This window comes from Lolium perenne, chromosome 7 (genome assembly GCF_019359855.2).
Source record: "Lolium perenne isolate Kyuss_39 chromosome 7, Kyuss_2.0, whole genome shotgun sequence".
Lineage (NCBI taxonomy): Eukaryota > Viridiplantae > Streptophyta > Magnoliopsida > Poales > Poaceae > Lolium > Lolium perenne.
The window spans coordinates 97,802,704-97,823,074 of record NC_067250.2 but is presented as its reverse complement, the minus strand read 5'-3'; the positions used below and the strand labels follow the sequence as shown (position 1 = coordinate 97,823,074).

Genomic DNA, 20,371 nt, shown 5'->3' with positions numbered 1-20,371 from the left:
TTCCTAAATACTGCTATCGCTGCTTGTTTACTGTTTTACTGCATCTGTACTGCCTGCAATATTACCACCATCAACCACACGCCAGTTCTAGCATCAAGCTATTTTCTGGTGCCGTTACTACTGCTTATATATATTCATACCACCTGTATTTCACTATCTCTTCGCCGAACTAGTGCACCTATTAGGTGTGTTGGGGACACAAGAGACTTCTTGCTTTGTGGTTGCAGGGTTGCATGAGAGGGATATCTTTGACCTCTTCCTCCCTGAGTTCGATAAACCTTGGGTGATCCACTTAAGGGAAACTTGCTACTGTTCTACAAACCTCTGCTCTTGGAGGCCCAACACTGTCTACAAGAATAGAAGCACCCGTAGACATCAAGAACTTTTCTGGCGCCGTTGCCGGGGAGGAAAGGTAAAAGGTACTCACACTCCGGATCTCGACTACTAAGCTATTTTCCGGCGCCGTTGTAAGCACTCGAAGCTATTTCCTTTAGATCCTGCAATTGCATCTTTTTGTTTCTTGTTTTACACTAGTTTGGCATAATGGAAAGCAACATGGAGCTTTTTATTCTTTTTCCTGAGTTAAGACATGGATGGTTTGATGCGAAAATTAAAAAACCCATGGAACATATTAGTATGAATACTTTGAACACCATTGTTGCTAATGATATGGAAAATTCTAAGCTTGGGGAAGCTGGTTTTGATGAGCATGATATTTTTAGTCCCCCAAGCATTGAGGAGAAAATTTACTTTGATGATACTTTGCCTCCTATTTATGATGATTATAATGATAGTAGTCTTTTGGTACCGCCTGTTATGGAGGATAAATTTGATTATGATTACAATATGCCTCCTATATTTGATGATGAGAATAATAATGATAGCTACTTTGTTGAATTTGCTCCCACTACAATTAATAAGAATGACTATACTTATGTGGAGAGTAATAATTTTATGCATGAGACTCATGATAAGAATGCTTTATGTGATAGTTATATTGTTGAGTTTGCTCATGATGCTACTGAAAATCTTTATGAGAGAGGAAAATATGGTTGTAGAAGTTTTCATGTTACTAAAACACCTCTCTATATACTTAAAATCTTGAAGTTAAGCTTGTCTAGTTTTCCTATGCTTATTGCATTATGCCTACATAACTTGTTTATTTACAAGATTCCTTTTCATAGGAAGCATGTTAGGCTTAAATTTGTTTTGAATTTGCCTCTTGATGCTCTCTTTTGCTTCAAATACTATTTCTTGCGATTAAAACTGCTGAGCCCATCTTAATGGCTATAAAGAAAGAACTTCTTGGGAGATAACCCATGTGTTTATTTTGCTACAGTACTTCTATTTTATATTTGTGTCTTGGAAGTTGTTACTACTGTAGCAACCTCTCCTTATCTTTATTTTATTGCATTGTTGTGCCAAGTAAAGTCTTTGATAGCAAGGTTGATACTAGATTTGGATTACTGCGCAGAAACAGATTTCTGTCTGTCACCAATTTGGGCAGGGTTCTCTGTAGGTAACTCAGACAAATCTGCCAATTTTTGTGAGTGATCCTCAGATATGTACGCAACTTTCATTCAATTTGAGCATTTTCATTTGAGCAAGTCTGGTGCCTCTTAGAAATTCGTCTTTACGGACTGTTCTGTTTTGACAGATTCTGCCTTTTATTTCGCATTGCTTCTTTTGCTATGTTGGATGGATTTCTTTGTTCCATTATTTTCCAGTAGCTTTGGGCAATGTCCAGAAGTGTTAAGAATGATTGTGTCACCTCTGAACATGTGAATTTTGATTATGCACTAACCCTCTAATGAGTTTGTTTCGAGTTTGGTGTGGAGGAAGTTTTCAAGGGTCAAGAGAGGAGGATGATACAATATGATCAAGAAGAGTGAAAGCTCTAAGCTTGGGGATGCCCCGGTGGTTCATCCCTGCATATTTCAAGAAGACTCAAGCATCTAAGCTTGTGGATGCCCAAGGCATCCCCTTCTTCATCGACAAATTATCAGGTTCCTTCTCTTGAAACTATATTTTTATTCGGTCACATCTTATGTACTTTACTTGGAGCGTCTGTATGTTTTTGTTTTTGTTTTTGTTTGAATAAATGCTTGTGTGGGAGAGAGACACGCTCCGCTGGTTCATATGAACACATGTGTTCTTAGCTTTTAATTTTCATGGCGAAGGTTGAAACTGCTTTGTTAATTGTTGTATGGTTGGAAACGGGAAATGCTACATGTAGTAATTGGTATGATGTCTTGAATAATGTGATACTTGGCAATTTTTGTGCTCATGTTTAAGCTCTTGCATCATATACTTTGCACCTATTAGTGAAGAATACATAGAGCTTGCTAAAATTTGGTTTGCACGATTGGTCTCTCTAAGGTCTAGATATTTTCTGGTAAAGGTGTTTGAACAACAAGGAAGACAATGTATAGTCTTATAATGCTTGCAATATGTTCTTATGTGAGTTTTGCTGTACCAGTTCATGCTTGTGTTTGTTTCAAATAACCTTGCTAGCCTAAGCCTTGTATCGAGAGGGAATACTTCTCATGCATCCAAAATCCTTGAGCCAAACAACACTATGCCATTTGTGTCCACCATACCTACCTACTACATGGTATTTCTCCGCCATTCGAAAGTAAATTGCTTGAGTGCTACCTTTAAAATTTCTATTCTTTATCTTTACAATATATAGCTCATGGGACAAATAGCCTAAAAACTATTGTGGTATTGAATATGTACTTATGCACTTTATCTCTTATAAGTTGCTTGTTGAGCGATAACCATGTTCCTGGGGACGCCATCAACACTTTGTTGAATATCATGTGAGTTGCTATGCATGTTCGTCTTGTCTGAAGTAAGGGCGATTTACCATGAGTTGAATGGTTTGAGCATGCATATTGTTAGAGAAGAACATTGGGCCGCTAACTAAAGCCATGATTCATGGTGGAAGTTTCAGTTTTGGACAAATATCCTCAATCTCATATGAGAATATTAATTGTTGCTAAATGCTTATGTATTAAAGAGGAGTCCATTATCTGTTGTCTATGTTGTCCCGGTATGGATGTCTAAGTTGAGAATAATCAAAAGCGAGAAATCCAATGCGAGCTTTCTCCTTAGACCTTTGTACAGGCGACATAGAGGTACCCCTTTGTGATACTTGGTTAAAACATATGTATTGCAATGATAATCCAGGTAATCCGAGCTAATTAGGACAAGGTGCGGGCACTATTGGTATACTATGCATGAGGCTTGCAACTTGTAGGATATAATTTACATGATACATATGCTTTATTACTACCGTTGACAAAATTGTTTCTTGTTTTTATAATCAAAGCTCTAGCACAAATATAGCAATCAATGCTTCCCTCCGCGAAGGGCCTTTCTTCTACTTTTATGTTGAGTCAGTTTACCCATTTCCTTCTATCTTAGAAGCAAACACTTGTTTTAACTGTGCATTGATTCTTACATACTTGCATATTTGCATTCATCATATTACTTTGCATTGACAACTATCCATGAGATATACATGTTACAAGTTGAAAGCAACCGCTGAAACTTAATCTTCCTTTGTGTTGCTTCAATGCCTTTACTATGAATTTACTGCTTTATGAGCTAACTCTTATGCAAGACTTATTGATGCTTGTCTTGAAAGTACTATTCATGAAAAGTCTTTGCTATATGATTCGGTTGTTTGACCATTGTCTTTATCATTGCTTTGAATCGCTGCATTCATCTCATATGCTATACAATAGTATGATTAAGATCATGTTGGTAGCATGTCACTTCAGAAATTATCTTTGTTATCGTTTACCTACTCGAGGACGAGTAGGAACTAAGCTTGGGGATGCTGATACGTCTCCGACGTATCGATAATTTCTTATGTTCCATGCTTGTTTTATGACAATACCTACATGTTTTGTTCACACTTTATGATGATTTTATGCGTTTTCCGGAACTAACCTATTGACGAGATGCCGAAGTGCCGAGTTCTGTTTTTACACTGTTTTTGGTTTCAGAAATCCTAGTAAGGAAATATTCTCGGAATTGGACGAAATCAACGCCCAGCATCTTAAAATTCCACGAAGCTTCCAGAACACCCGAGATCCACCAGAGGAGGGCCCTGTGGGCCCCAGATGATAGGCCGGCGCGGCCAGGGGGTGGGCCGCGCCCCCCTATTGTGTCGCCGCCTCGTCGACCTTCCGACTCCGCCTCTTCGCCTATTTAAAGGTCCCTGACCTAAATCTTCGACGGAAAAGCCACGGTACGAGAAACCATCCAGAGCCGCCGCCATCGCGAAGCCAAGATCTGGGGGACAGGAGTCTCTGTTCCGGCACGCCGCCGGGACGGGGAAGTGCCCCCGGAAGGCTTCTCCATCGACACCGCTGCCATCACCACCGCCATCTTCATCAACGCTGCTGTCTCCCATGAGGAGGGAGTAGTTCTTCATCGAGGCTAAGGGCTGTACCGGTAGCTATGTGGTTAATCTCTCTCCTATGTACTTCAATACAATGATCTCATGAGCTGCCTTACATGATTGAGATTCATATGAGTTTTGTATCACTATTCATCTATGTGCTACTCTAGTGATGTTATTAAAGTACTCTATTCCTCATCCACGGTGTAATGGTGACAGTGTGTGCATCGTGTAGTACTTGGCGTAGGTTATGATTGTAATCTCTTGTAGATTATGAAGTTAATTATTGCTATGATAGTATTGATGTGATCTATTCCTCCTTCATAGTGTGATGGTGACAGTGTGCATGCTATGTTAGTACTTGGTTTAGTTGTGTTGATCTATCGTGCACTCTAAGGTTATTTAAACATGAATATCGAATATTGTGGAGCTTGTTAACTCCGGCATTGAGGGTTCGTGTAATCCTACACAATTAGTGGTGTTCATCATCCAACAAGAGAGTGTAGAGTATAGCATTTATCTATTATTTCTGTTATGTGATCAATGTTGAGAGTGTCCACTAGTGAAAGTATAATCCCTAGGCCTTGTTCCTAAATACTGCTATCGCTGCTTGTTTCTTTTTCGCATTTGCATCTGTCTTGCTGCAATATTACCACCATCAACCACACGCCAGTTCTAGCATCAAGCTATTTTCTGGTGTCGTTACTACTGCTTATATATATTCATACCACCTGTATTTCACTATCTCTTCGCCGAACTAGTGCACCTATTAGGTGTGTTGGGGACACAAGAGACTTCTTGCTTTGTGGTTGCAGGGTTGCATGAGAGGGATATCTTTGACCTCTTCCTCCCTGAGTTCGATAAACCTTGGGTGATCCACTTAAGGGAAACTTGCTGCTGTTCTACAAACCTCTGCTCTTGGAGGCCCAACACTGTCTACAAGAATAGAAGCACCCGTAGACATCATCCACCAAAGAAGTTTTTCTCAATCTTCAGTATTGCTTTGAAATCTTCCAAGAAGATCCCATCTAGCTTCAACCTCCTTGCTTGTGAAAGATCCCTCCAAACAGGCATCTAGATAGTCCTTGTGGTGTCCTGAAAGCCTTGCATAAAAATTATTAATAATAACATTACGGGGGAGCTCATGAATGGGACATTTGAGCATTAGTGACTTCAATCTCCCCCATGCTTGGGAAATACTCTCTCCATCACGAGGATAGAAGTTATAAATGTAATTCCTATCAATATGCACTTCATGAGGAGGATAAAATTTAGAATAAAAGAGAGGTACAATTTCCTCCCAACCAATAGATCGACCATTCTTCAGCATCTTATACCATTCTGCAGCTCTACCCTTCAGAGATATAGAGAATAGCTTCCTCTTAACTTGGTCTTTTGAAATACCTGCACTCTCGAACAACTCGCATAATTCATGTATAAAGAGTAAATGATCACTAGGATGGACAGTCCCATCTCCAAAATAGCAATTGTTCATAGCAAGTTCAAAAAATTTCATAGGTATCTTGAAAGGAATACTTTCAGTAGGCGGATTTAAAATATGACAAACATCATTAGAGTTATCGCATATGGGAGATAAAGTATTATCAGAGCAAATTTTCTCCCCTAAAGATGGGAAGCTAAAAAGATCATAAAAACTAGATTCCCCAAGCTTAGACTTCTCGATAGCATTAGCAGTAATTGCGTTCATACTAATAACATTGCTACTAGCATGCAAATAAGGTTCCATAGGTTTTTTAATTTTCGCATCACACAATTCATGTCTTAACTCAGGAAATAGATTAAAAAGCTCACTGTTGTTTTCCATTATGCCTAACTAGTGAAAAATAAAAACAAGAAACAAAAAGATGCAATTACAGGATCTAAAGGAAATAGCTTCGAGCACTCACACACCGGCAACAGTGCTAGGAAATAGCTTAGTAGTCGGATGATGTGAATACCTTTTACCTTACCTCCCCGGCAACGGCGCCAGAAAATAGCTTGATGTCTACGCACGCTTCTATTCTTGTAGACAGTGTTGGGCCTCCAAGAGCAGAGGTTTGTAGAACAGCAGCAAGTTTCCCTTAAGTGAATCACCCAAGGTTTATCGAACTCAGGGAGGTAGAGGTCAAAGATATCCCTCTCAAGCAACCCTGCAATTAAGATACAAGAAGTCTCTTGTGTCCCCAACACACCTAATACACTTGTCAGATGTATAGGTGCACTAGTTCGGCGAAGAGATAGTGAAATACAAGTAATATGGATGATTATAAGTAGTAATTGCAATCTGAAATAAAAATGGCAGCACGCGAACATGTAACAGAACTTGTTGGAAACGGTGTTTCAATGCTTAGAAACAAGGCCTAGGGATCATACTTTCACTAGTGGACACTCTCAACAATGATCACATAACTGAATAAATAAATGCTACTCTTAAACACTCTCTTGTTGGATAACAAACACCATTCATTGTGTAGGGCTACAAAGCACACCTCAAGCCGGAGTAAACAAGCTCCACAACGTCCGGAATTCATATTAAAGTAACCTCTAGAGTGCATAATAGACCGTTGCAATTTAGACCGAGTACTAACATAGCATACACACTGTCACCAATAGCTATGAAAGGGGGAATAGATCACATCAATACTATCATAGTAATAGTTAACTTCATAATCTACAAGAGATTACAATCATAACCTACGCCAAGTACTACATGATGCACACGCTGTCCTCTTTACATAATGGAGGAGGAATAGACTACTTTAATAACATCACTAGAGTAGCACATAGATTAATAGTGATACAAAGCTCATGATCACATAAAGATCACACCATGGGAGAGAGAGATGAACCACATAGCTACCGGTAGAGCCCTCAGCCTCGGGGGAGAACTACTCCCTCCTCATCATGGGAGACAGCAACGGCGATGAAGATGGCGGTGGTGTCGATGGAGATGACTTTCGGGGGCGATTCCCCGTCCCGGCGGCGTGCCGAAACAGGAACTTCTGACCCCCGAAACTAGGTTTCGTGATGGCGGCGGCGCCCCTGGAGTCTTTCTGGAATATGATCGATTGATGTAGGGTTTTTGCGTCGCGAGGAATATATAGGCAAAAGGGCGGCGTCGGAGGGGTCCCGAGGGGCCCACCCCATAGCTGGGCGCGCCCCCCCTCTTGGCCATGCCGCTAGGTGGTGTGGGGCCCCCTTGGCCCTTCCCCGTCTCTCCTTCGGTGTTCTGGGTCCGTCTCGGTAAAATAGGCGGTTTGGCTTTTGTTTCGTCCAATTCCGAGAATATTGCCCGAACAAGTTTTCTGCAACCAAAAACAGCAGAAAACAGGAACTGGCACTTCGGCATCTTGTTAATAGGTTAGTTCCGGAAAATGCATAAAAACGATATAAAGTGTATATAAAACATGTGAGTATTGTCATAAAACTAGCATGTAACATAAGAAATTATAGATACGTTTGAGACGTATCAGGGGGGCGCGGCCCCACCCCTGGCCGCGCCGCCATATGGGGTGGGCCCCTCGGGACTCCACCGACATCGCCCCTTCGCCTATATATTCCTTCCGTCGCGAAAACCCTAAAACAATCGACGATATTCCACGAAGAGTTCCGTAGCCGCCGCCATCGCGAAGACAAGTTTCGGGGGGACAAAATCTCTATTCCGGCACGCCGCCGGGACGGGGAATTGCTCCCCGGAGTCATCTCCATCGACACCACCACCATCTTCATCGCCATTGCTGTCTCCCATGATGAGGAGGGAGTAGTTCTCCCCCGAGGCTGAGGGCTCTACCGGTAGCTATGTGGTTCATCTCTCTCCCATGGTGTGATCTTTATGTGATCATGAGCTTTGTATCACTATTAATCTATGTGCTACTCTAGTGATGTTATTAAAGTAGTCTATCCCTCCCCCATGATGTAAAGTTGACAGTGTGTGCATCATGTAGTACTTGGCGTAGGTTATGATTGTAATCTCTTGTAGATTATGAAGTTAACTATTACTATGATAGTATTGATGTGATCTATTCCCCCTTTCATAGCTATTGTTGACAGTGTGTATGCTATGTTAGTACTCGGTCTAAATTGCAACAGTATTGTCTTGGATTATGATTTGATGAGGATATCCCTATGAATGGTGTTTGTCAAGTACTTGATGAACTTTGAGCGGAGGTTTTGTAGCCACTACATGATTAGTGATTCCAATAGGAGAGTAATTCAGAGTAGCACAAGTGAAGAGAAGTTATTTATTTATGTGATCATTGTTGAGAGTGTCCACTAGTGAAAGTATGATCCCTAGGTCTTGTTTCTAAGCATTGAAACACCGTTTCCAACAAGTTCTGTTATTGCTGCTATTTTTATTTTAGATTGCAATTACTACTTACAATCATCCATATTACTTGTATTTCACTATCTCTTCGCCGAACTAGTGCACCTATACATCTGACAAGTGTATTAGGTGTGTTGGGGACACAAGATTGGCCTCCGCTGTCGCTCGACCGCTGGACCCGTGAAGAAGCTATGTCGTCATCGCTAGCCTCTGCCATTGCTATACTGCCGGACCCTTGAAGAAGCTACGTCATGGACGCCAACTTCCACGAGGAAAAAGCCCACGACACCGAGCTCCCTCGCCTCCAGCACGAGGAACCGCCTTGTCGTAGTTCGCTGGGAAACCACACGAGGAGCCGCCGATTCGTCGCCCTAGTCCTCCGCCATGTCAGGATCGCTTCGTGCCTCCACCTTTGAGCAGGAACGAGAGATCCGGCTTTTCCCGACGGCTAGCACTAACGGCAGCAGCGAGGAAAGGGGAGGGGTAGGGCTCAAGGCTCGGGCTTGGGAGCGCCCACCTATCGCCCGCGGGGAACGACAACATGTGAGTGTTTCCTCGGGGTGAACAATCGTGCCTACTAAATGAGCCCCCACTATGGATAACCCCATACTCAGAAACGCCATTTGATCGATCAAAACCTTCAAAAAACCACTACTCCATTACCACAATGTAGGGATTTGTAGCATAGAAAACAAAAAATTTCCTACCGCAAGAACGAATAACAAGCCAAGATCTAATCTAGTAGATGGTAGCAACGAGGTGAAGATCATCATACCCTTGAGGATCGCTAAGCGTTAACGAGATTAGATCTCGTGGTTGATGTAGTCGATCACTTGCCGCTTGCAAAAGCGCGTAGAAGATCTTGACAGTGCCACAGTCGGGCAGCACCTTCGTAATCGGTCACACGTTCGGTGTTGATGACGACGTCCTTCTCCCTGTTCCAGCGGGCAGCGGATGTAGTAGATCCTACTCGGAATCCCGACAGCATGACAGCGTGGTGGCGGTGGCAGTGGAGATCTCCGGCAGGGCTTCACCTAAGCACCGCGGGAGTAACTGGAGGAGAGGTGGCTAGGGTTTGGGGAGAGGGGGCACTTGGGACGCCGGCCTTGGGTGCCCTTGGGTGGTGCGGCTCAAGTGGTAGCCAGCCCTCTCCCTCTCTTTATATACGTGGACCCCCCAAGGGTTTGCCCAAAATCCGAATAAGAGTCCAACTCAAAACCTTCCATATGGGTGAAACCTAGGGGAAGTGGGACTCCTCCCTTTCCTCCCCCTATGGCCGGCCATGGTGGTGGAGTCCACCATGGACTCCACCTTCCCCTTTGGTTGGCTGGCTAGGGTTGGTGGAGTCCATCCGGGACTCCACCTTCCATGGTGATTTCTTCTAGAAGGTTCTAGAACATTCTAGCGCCTTCCATAAATGCATTGGATCATTTCCAAACTTAGAAAGTGACTTCCTATATATGAATCTTATTCTCCGGACCATTCCGGAACTCCTCGTGATGTCCTGGATCCCATCCGAGACTCCGAACAACATTCGAACTCCATTCCATATTTCATATCTACTTAAAACGATATCAAACCTTAAGTGTGTCACCCTACGGTTCGAGAACTATGTGGACATGATCGAGACTCCTCTCCGATCAATAACTAATAGCGGGATATGGAGGTCCATAATAGCTCCCACATATTCAATGATGACTTCGTGATCGAAAGAACCATTTACATAAAATAACAATTCCCTTTGTCTCGCGATATTTTACTTATCCGAAGTTTGATCGTCGGTATCTCCATACCTAGTTCAACCTAGTTACCGATAAGTACTCTTTACTCGTACCGTGATATGATATCCCTTGTGAACCAGTCATATGCTTGCAAGCTAATTAGATATCATTCCACCGAGAGGGCTCAGAGTATATCTATCCGTCATTAGGATGGACAAATCCCACTATTGATACAAGTGCCTCAACCCTATACTTTCCGAACACTTAATGTCACCTTTATAACAACCCATTTACGCAGTAGTGTTTGGTGTCATCAAAGCATCCATCCGGTGTAGGTGATTAACATGATCTCATGGTCGAAGGATTAAGTTACTATGCATATCAAAGCTTGAAGCACAAAGAACTAAATGACTTGATCATATGCTACACTTACTATGGGTGTATGTCCATCACATCATTCACCTAATGATATGACCTTGTTATTAATAACATCCAATGTTCATGATGAGGACATCCCTACTACACCACTACCTCCATCATTACAAGATGAAGATGAAGCTGATGTAAAGCTCAAGTCCAATGAAGTTCGGATTAGACCTATTACAAGGGCTCGTGCGAAGCTACTTAAACAACAGGTGAACTTGTTCCTAAATGGTACTTTGATTGATGAGAACTTTATACTGCCTAAGTCCTGTTATTTATGTATCATCAGGTATGAAGAGGAGACAAGCATCACACGAGGAGGAGAGGAGCAGCTGGACGTGAAGATGGACGTGAAGCTGGACATGGAGCTGGACATGAAGATATCTCATGGACGTGCGAGGGAGGAGCGGGAGGCATGCGCGAGAGAGGAAGGCGAAGTCCGGGCCGGTCCAGCACCCGGTCAGACTGGCCGCCACGCCGGCATGCCCGGTCCCTAGCCCGGTCCGACCGGGCGGTCCGCCGGATCCACCCCGGCGCCAACCGGGCGCCCTGCTGATGCCAACCGGACGGGTTACCGCGCAACAATTCCAGCACCCGGTCGCCTCCCGGTTCTTGGCCCGGTTTGAACCAGCCAGCCCGGTCCCAGGCCCGGCCGACCGGCCCCCAGACCGGCCGTGTCCGAGTCTGTCTCGACCAGATCTGTTCTAGGTCGGTTATTTTTGTATCTTTTCAACCTGAGGTCGTCCTGAACCCCTATATAAGTGCTCAGGACGCCCCCAAAGTAGCTTCAGACCACGTTTAAGATAAACCCTAGTTCTTAGTTGTTTGCTATGCAAAACTATTGAATCCCAACTCTCCAATTCGTTGCGATCTAGAGTTTTATGCTACTGAAAGTTTGTGTGATCTGCTGTTCCATTGGGGATTAGAAGATTGCAATCTACCGCTTCATGGTCGGCGGCTACGTGCGCAAGTGTGTGGAGTTGCTAATATCTTGCAGGGTCGAGAGCTGTTGCATTGGCGACAGGAATCAATCGAGAGACTTCGTCGGCGTCATACAAGTTATCCTCCTCATATCATCGATTCCATCCGCTGCTACCATCGCGTGTTCATCACCACCCGTCGTTACTGAGAAGATCGGGCAACCCCTTATCATCTTGGTATCAGATTCTCGGGTTTCCTCGGTAAGCCATCCACAATCCACCCCATAGTTGAGTTGTGAGTGTTTCCTATCCATAAAAAGCCAAAAAAAAAATTAGGGTTAGGGTTTGCCATCGCCTTAGATTGCACTAATTTCAAGTTTTAGTTGCTTTTTGTAGTTGTTTTTGCGTATCTTTTTCTTCCATCTAGTTGTTAGGGTTTGAGTCTCCATTATCATCTAGTTTCAGTTTTTGTTACTCCGAGTCCACATAGCGTACAGTGTGCTTGTTCCCAACCATAGACATAGCCTTTCGATATAAGTGACTAGGAACTTTCCCAAAAGAAACTAGTTTTACCGCTCGACAGGCTGCTCGTTAGGTTATCGGTGCTTTGCAATTTCTGTTGGCCGTGTTATCAAGGAGTTGAGTCAAAAAAAACAATCATAAAAAAAGAGAAAATAGAAAAGAAGCAAAAAGAGCTACATAGCTGCGTGTAATACAAAACGAAAAATCCAATAAGAAAAGTGAAGTGCTAGAAGAATCAAGTGAAGGCCTAAGTTTATTTTACTGCACCCGTAGTTGAGCAATCTTGTGCCTGTCTCGTTGAGCTTTGCTAGCATCTCTCTAGTGCATTGCAACCTTTAATACATATAGTTGCATTGCCACATTTATCGCCTTGTGTGAGTATCATTGGTTGTCTACGGTCAGCGCTAGAGCTTGTTATTGGTGCAACTAGGTAGCCCACCTACAGCCCCACATATATCCTGCTTTGTCGTGTGATTGCTCTTATACCCTTGATATTCGCTTCGCTACATCCATGCACTAGTCCGTCAATCCAAGTTGGTAAGCAATACTAATTCACTTTGGAGCGGTAAGATTTACCTTTCTTACCTACTACACCACTACCTTCGTCATTACAAGATGAAGATGAAGCTGCTGTAAAGCTCAAGTCCAAAGAAGTTCGGATTGGACCTATTACAAGGGCTCGTGCGAAGCTACTTAAACAACATGTGAACTTGTTCCTAAACGATACTTTGATTGATGAGAACTTTATACTGCCTAAGTCATGTTACTTATGTATCATCAGGTATGAAGAGGAGACAAGCATCGCACGAGGAGGAGAGGAGCAGCTGGACGTGAAGATGGACGTGAAGCTGGACATGGAGCTGGACATGAAGATATCTCATGGACGCACGAGGGAGGAGCGGGAGGCATGCACGAGAGAGGAAGACGAAGTCCAGGCCGGTCCAGCACCCGGTTAGACCGGGCGGTCCGCCGGATCCACCCCGGCGCCAACCGGGCGCCCTGCTGATGCCAACCGGACGGGTTACTGCGCGACAATTCCAGCACCCAGTCACCACCCGGTCCCCACCCGGTCCCTAGCCCGGTTTGAACCGGCCAGCCCGGTCCCAGGCCCGGCCGACCGGCCCCCAGACCGGCCGTGTCTGAGTCTGTCTCGACCAGATCTATTCTGGGTCGGTTATTTTGGTATGTTTTCAACCTGAGGTCGTCCTGAACCCCTTTATAAGTGCCCAGGACGCCCCCAAAGTAGCTTCAGACCACGTTTAAGATAAACCCTAGTTCTTAGTTGTTTGCTATGCAAAACTATTGAATCCCAACTCTCCAATTCGTTGCGATCTGGAGTTTTATGCTAGGGAAAGTTTGTGTGATCTGTTGTTCCATTGGGGATTAGAAGATTGCAATCTACCGCTTCGTGGTCGGCAGCTACGTGCGCAAGTGTGTGGAGTTGCGAATATCTTGCAGGGTTGAGAGCTGTTGCATTGGCGACAGGAATCAATCGAGAGACTTCGTCGGCGTCATACAAGTTATCCTCCTCATATCATCGATTCCGTCCACTGCTACCATCGCGTGTTCATCACCACCCGTCGCTTACTGAGAAGATCGGGCAACTCCTTATCAGTTCATGATCAGGAAACCATGATCATCTATTAATCAACAAGCTAGTTTAACAAGAGGCTTACTAGGGATTCCTTTATGTTTACAAAACACACAAGTATTAATATTTCCGGTTAATACAATTATAGCATGGGATGTAAACATTTATCATGAACACTAAGATATAACAATAAATACTTCTATTATTGCCTCTTGGGCATATCTCCAACACACAGTTCAAATTAGGTGAGAATACCATACCATAGCATGTTACATCCGGTCACACACCATTCGGAAGCACAAGATCCTCACAATCACGATGATCAAGAAGACGATGATGAAATATTTGACCATTCTCTCACGTACCTCTGGTGCTTCTTTCGCTACTGCCCCCGGCGGTAGCTGTGCTAACGGCACTGGCTGATCAATGGCCTCAATTGCCATGGCTTCATCATCCAAGAAGCTCTGGTACTCTTGTTGTGCCACCTCCAATATTCCATACCCTCTGTAGTTGTTGTTAGAGTAGCCACTGACTTGATCTTGGCAGATCCTCCATGAGTTGTAGATACCTCGAACCCTTCCTCGGAACACCACATACCACTAGCACGAAAAAATAAGAGAAAGTAAGGTTGTTGATGGATCATGAGCATGAAACAAGTCATAACAAAGCAACACAACTACAAACGAAGTCATAAGAAAAACACAAATGCTGACAGCAAATGATAAACTATCAGGGGCATGCATGATCATTGCAAAAGTGGATCACAAGTTTATCCTACACTACTATGGTGTCATCCTACCACCACAACAAAAGTGGGAGTCATCCTCACACCGCAAGTTCACCGTTACATGAGGGGTTAGTATATACCACCTCACCATACTTACAAAAAGGGTCATTAGAAGTCTTTCATCCCTAGCTACAACCTAAATGTACATCATCAGTCATAAGCCAACTCCATCACCTCCATGCTTGCATACCCTCCCCCACACCATCAAGGGCACCACTACATGTTGTAGTGGTACTTGCCAAGGTAGTTCCTTAGCCAGAGGATGCGGTGTGGCTCGTTCATGCCCACAAATCTGGAACCCTGGGCCGTGTGGTCCACGAGGTGGCTCAGCCGCCATGAGATCCTCCTCGGTGAAGCGAATCATGTCCATGACCGCCTGGTACGGGTTAGGGTGCATGTCTATGGCCTTGTTGTACCGGATGGCATGTGCGACGTCCTTCATAGCAACAGTCATGTTGGTGAAGGCCACCAACACGTCGTTGGCGAAGGAACCTCTCTTCTTCTTGCCGATGTTCACCTTTTCAGGCATGTCGGCAGGCTTCTTAGGTGGCCCATTGAGGATGACCGTGTCAGACTCCCGAGGATGCCCAGGGGCTCACTTGATCCCATGGCCAACTTGCCGGTGGCGAGGTCGAATGAAAAGATGGCATGCATCTCGTCGTAGTTCGCAATGGGCATGTTCAGGGACTCCGCGTCCCTTGGGTGATCCTACGATATGAAGGGGCAATGTTAGTTGTGCAAGTTTATGATGAAAAGAGTTAATGAGGTGGGCAGAGCGTGCCCACCGCGATGTGCCCCGTGGTAGTGCTCAGCCTCAAGGATGATGTATTTGCTCTCGTCGCACCATTGAGCTCCGCTTAAATCTTCGATCCTATTATTGATGAGCCACCTCTACCGCCACTTCCTCAGGTGGTTGTACACCTGAGTGGAGCTAACGTCTACACCACAGTGTTCAAATAGGGCCTTGGCCACAACAGTTAGATGGACTTCCCTGAATTCTTTGTCAGTTCTCACTTCGGTCTTGATCAACGCTTACATCTTCTCCAAGACGAAACTGTACATGAAGGGGAGCCATTTCATGGTCCCGGTTCCCTTCAGTGCGGCCTTCAGGGCCTTCTCCGCATCAGTTTGTCTTTGCCCCTCTTTGTGACGGCCATCCTCGCCGCCACCTCTGCTGTTACCTGGGCCACGAGATCAGCCACAGGCCCCTTACCGACCGACAGAGGGGTGACCAACACCTTGGCCTCATAGATGGGATGCGAATCGAGAACTTGCGACATAATCTAGGAGTTCACAACGCAGACAAGGGTCTGGCTAAAGTCATCACAGAAGGAGTCTTACACCAATCGTAGTACAGAGAACATGAATCTACTTGGGAACAAAGATATGGCTAATAGACAATACAAACCATAGCAAAATCATGCTAAATCAGACAAGCAATACATGGCAAATGTGAACATCACAAGCCCTTTCAAGATCATGCTAACTCAGCCCATTTGACAAACAAGGAATGGCAAATGTGGCCAAAACAAACCCTAGCAAGATCATGATAAATCAACATATTTAGGACTAACCCTACTAACAAGATTAAACCCTAAGCAGATCTAACCCTAACTGAGCAACCGGGGTGAGGGATTCCTTACTGCACGAGGAAGAAGATGAAGCCGAGATACAGTCGCCGCTGCCGGCGCAGTCGCCGATCGGAGATGTGTGCGCTGCGAGGTGGAGCTTGAAATTGGGGGGGGGGGGAGGGAGATTGGAGGATTCGAACTGGGTGGTGAGGGAGTAGAAATAGAGGAGGAGGGGCAGCGGGAGGTGAGGAAATCATTCCCGATCCCTTTTATCTTTTCGCCACTGCTCGCGCCATCTCTCTCCTCGTCCCCGCTCGTGCAGTTGCATCACCTCGGCGCGAGATGTGGGTGGCTCGCTGGAAACGGCCGATTTGGGTGTTCCTCCTAGACCAGGCCCAACGGTGCTTTAAGAACCATGTTGTGCAACAACAGTAGGGAGCCTAGTCAACCAAATGGGTTGTTTTTTGCGCCATCCATGCGAGCCAAGCGGAGCCCAAGATACCAAACGCACTCATAATGGACGACCTTTGGTATTAGGACGTGGGTGTATTTAGCCATACATGAAAGACATAGCTCACATCACCTCCGAACTACTCTCCTAGTAGATCAATTACAAAATGCAGCCTCAAGAAACACTCTCTTTAGAAACCAACTAATTTTAGCGCTACAAAAACATCATAGCTGCAAAAATAATCAGTGGAATTCTATTGAGTGCACTAGTTTTCATGTCCTTGGTCAATCTTGCCTAATTCATTCAAGACATAATAGTAAACACTCAACACGGAAACACTGTTTCATCTGAATGTGGAAATAAATAAAGATCTCTCCGTCCCATGTTAGTTAGTATACTCGAACAAACCTTACTATAGTGAGGTAAACAGTAAAGTATCTTACAGCACTTTTTTTTTTTGAGGTACTAGCATATTACAGCACTTAAAAGTGACGGAAACCACCTAAAGAAAATAATACATCCAACCTCTATTAGCACTGGCCTTTAAGTTAGGGCCCAAAAGCGAGAAGAGACCAGCTGATAGTGACTTCCATGCGACATGAGCCAACTCTAATCATAGAATTGGAGCTTGTACCAGAACGCTTAGGTGCAAAAACTGCTTCACAACTCTTAAGTCGTTCACCATTAACACGGTGTGCCATGATAGAAACCCTCAGAAATCCCTCAAGTTCAACAGAGACAACCTTACGTGTGAGCTGGATCTTGCCATCATCATCAATAGGCAATTTGTCATCCCCACACTTCAGCAAATTGACTTTCATATCAGGCAGACTATCTGTGCTGGCACTAAATTCACCAATAAAGTCATCTGGCCATGACCCATCAATAACTTCTACACTGATTGTGGCCTCTACAGAGTAGAAAAGCTCCTGAACTGACATCTCTAGTGTACTAAGCTTGCTAGTGAAAACTCTTTTGATGGAATGAGATACGTATGTTGAAGCAAAAAGGCTAAAATCTTTATCCTCAGGTTCAACAGTGCCCTTTAATTTCAACTTAACCTCAAAGTAAGACACCCGACACAGCAACAGCACGGGTAGGACCTGTGAGTACTAGATAAGGGTCCTGCATGCAACAATTAATAGGAAATAATAATGTTTGATTCAACAATAACAAAATTTTGAGTGCAATGTAACCAATACATTCTGTTCTATGTTGGAAAAGGAACAAAAGTGGAATACTACCATGCATGCTCTCATTTACTACAGTTGTCTTTTTCCCTTTGAACACCGAACTTACTAGTACTTATTATGGTCTTGATCGCATATCCGGCATCAATTTTTGCGCAAAAATATTAGCAGAACTTTGTGGTTTAAAGCTAAGTTTCAGGATTTTCAAAGCAGCCAAAAAGGGGTACCCTACAACCTCGGTCACATAAATGACCAATGAGTTGCCAACAAATGCTCACTTTAGTCTGTTGAAAACATGAACATTGATGTTAAAGGAAACATTTTAACAGGTTATCAAGGATGAAGATCCAGTTCAGCTTAGGAAACTTGGTTCTAGCACTTTTGGAACCGTGTACCATGTAAAAATGGAGAGGAACTGATGCAGCTATTAAGCATATCAAGAAAAGTTGATTCACACGCAGATCTTGTGAGCAAGAAATACTAGTAAGCTCCTGAACCCATGTCCTATTGATGTGTTAAGAGTTGAGAATGCTAGCTTTTTGGTAATAATATTTCTTCTCTTTTTTGTTGCTGCAGAGTTTAGGTACTAGCACAGATAATGCATTGCTGCAATCAACATAATTTGGCCACGGTGATGCCACAAGGAACAGTATATCAATCTCGAAAACACAGGGATTTGTTGATCCACACATTCATTGAACTAACAATCAAGGGCCTTCAGACCATCGTTAACACTCGATCATATCAGTTGGCTCCAGTTCATGATGGTCTATTTATTGGTAAGACTACCTTCGATTCTCATGCATATAGGGTATGAACAATTATGTTGGTGCCTAGATTATTTCGACATTTTGCTTCTATTTGAGTTTTTTTCCGTTTGACAACAAAATACTCATATAATTGGAATAGTCTCTAAGGTTCTAGTAGTCTTTCACGTTTGCCGGTTTGGTTATATTGACTTTTATAATCAAGTGTTAGTGACCAAACTGCAGAGTAAAGCATCCAAAGTTCATGAGATGAAATAAATAAATTGAAGTCCAAAACAAGATTGTAGTTAAACGAAGTCAAGGGACAAAATCTTACATCTAGAATCGGATTCACTAATATAGACCAAGTGTAGAACTTAGAAACCAAAACAACTCGTATTAGTGGGGTACCATCTTCCTTATCTTTGGCTAATTCTATTTCAGTAGTGTTGATGGTTGGCTCAACTTTTCTTGCTAATATTTATTCTTGTCATTTATGTAGGGCACATTTGGTCGAAACGAAAGTAGGAATGTTTGCAGTTACATCACGATAAATCTTTTGCGGTGAGCTGGAAAATCGAAGTTGTTAAGTTGCATTCCACAGCTGGGTATGCTGTTGTTAGAAGTCATGTGAAATGTTAGTTAAACACAATTGTGGTTCTATTTTCTAGTCACTTGAACAAGATTACTGTACTTTATAAGCGGTAACGCTTATGACCACTGGACATAGTCATACTAAATGCTGTCTCAGAATGTTCATGCATGTATTCTTGTATTGAGACATGCATGTATTCTTGTATTGAGAACGGATAATTAAATTGAGTTCTGAGCAAGCCTAACATGATAATAACATTCTGCTACAAATTTATTTGTTTTGAAGCCTGTTGTATACACCGTGCTGCAGACCTTTTGAGTTGGTCATCCCTCAATTTCTCTTAATAATTGTGTGCTCTAGCATTCATGTGCATTCACTGCATGTCTAGCTATAGGTATAGCTGAAGTTGCCATAACTATCCCAGCCAAAGGAATGACATTCATCACGATTAATTCACAAGAGACAAGAGTGAACAAACCTGCTCGTTGATAGTTTGGCAGTTGTCTCTGTCGCGGCAAAAAATCATGTTGCGTTTCCGATCCAAGATATCACGCACCGCAACGAACCCATACACATCGAGTGGCCACCGTAGATTATCGTCGATTCTTGCAACTTTGACTGAAAAGAACTGCAGCGTGTCCATGGCGTAGCCAGAGTCAAAGTCAGAGAAGGTGAGACGCATGGGTGGGATAGCAGCTGCATGAATCAATCAGGGTGTTAGGAACCTAGATGGAGGGGAACGAAATCCAGCTGTGTATAGGGCTACTTACTGTTGTCCTCGAATTTGCCAAAATGGCCACCTTTGCCCCATTCTTCCATCCAGTGATCACGAAACTGTTCCCAGGGTTCCTTGGATTCCCCCCTTCCCTTGAGCCGGATCGCTTCTACAGTTTTTGCATACAATTTCCTTACCCTTGCCGCCATCTCCTCCTTCTCCTTCTTCTTCTCCGCATTTGCCTTCCGCCGCTCCTCCCTCGCCACCAAACGTTTGTTCCTCTCCTCCATCCGCTTCTCACGTCTCACCGCCTCCATCTCGCCGCCAGATGAATCCATCGCGAGGGCACGTCGTGTTCGCCGCCGCCGCCGCTCTTTGGTCGGTCTGGTGTACGTGAGAAG

At 43.9% G+C, this 20,371-nt stretch overlaps 1 protein-coding gene across 1 annotated transcript; it reads right to left on the bottom strand.

Moving 5' to 3' along the window:
• Positions 1-17,118: 17,118 nt before the first annotated feature.
• Positions 17,119-20,371, bottom strand: LOC127316546 (uncharacterized). The gene is made up of 3 exons (XM_051346963.2): positions 20,026-20,371; positions 19,734-19,951; positions 17,119-17,849 (listed from the first exon to the last, which is right to left on the bottom strand). Exons 1-3 carry the CDS (start codon positions 20,306-20,308, stop codon positions 17,787-17,789), a joined length of 564 nt encoding a protein of 187 aa, XP_051202923.1. The 5' UTR covers positions 20,309-20,371; the 3' UTR covers positions 17,119-17,786.

Bases quoted from the DNA above. Each gene is read 5' to 3' on its own strand.
- LOC127316546 (XM_051346963.2), bottom strand. From the start codon at position 20,308: ATGGATTCATCTGGCGGCGAGATGGAGGCGGTGAGACGTGAGAAGCGG. The intron at 19,952-20,025 runs GTAAGTAGCCCT...TGATTCATGCAG, and splicing joins TGGCAAATTCGAGGACAACA to CTGCTATCCCACCCATGCGT. The intron at 17,850-19,733 runs GTTTGTTCACTC...TGTTGCATGCAG, and splicing joins GCCAAACTATCAACGAGCAG to GACCCTTATCTAGTACTCAC.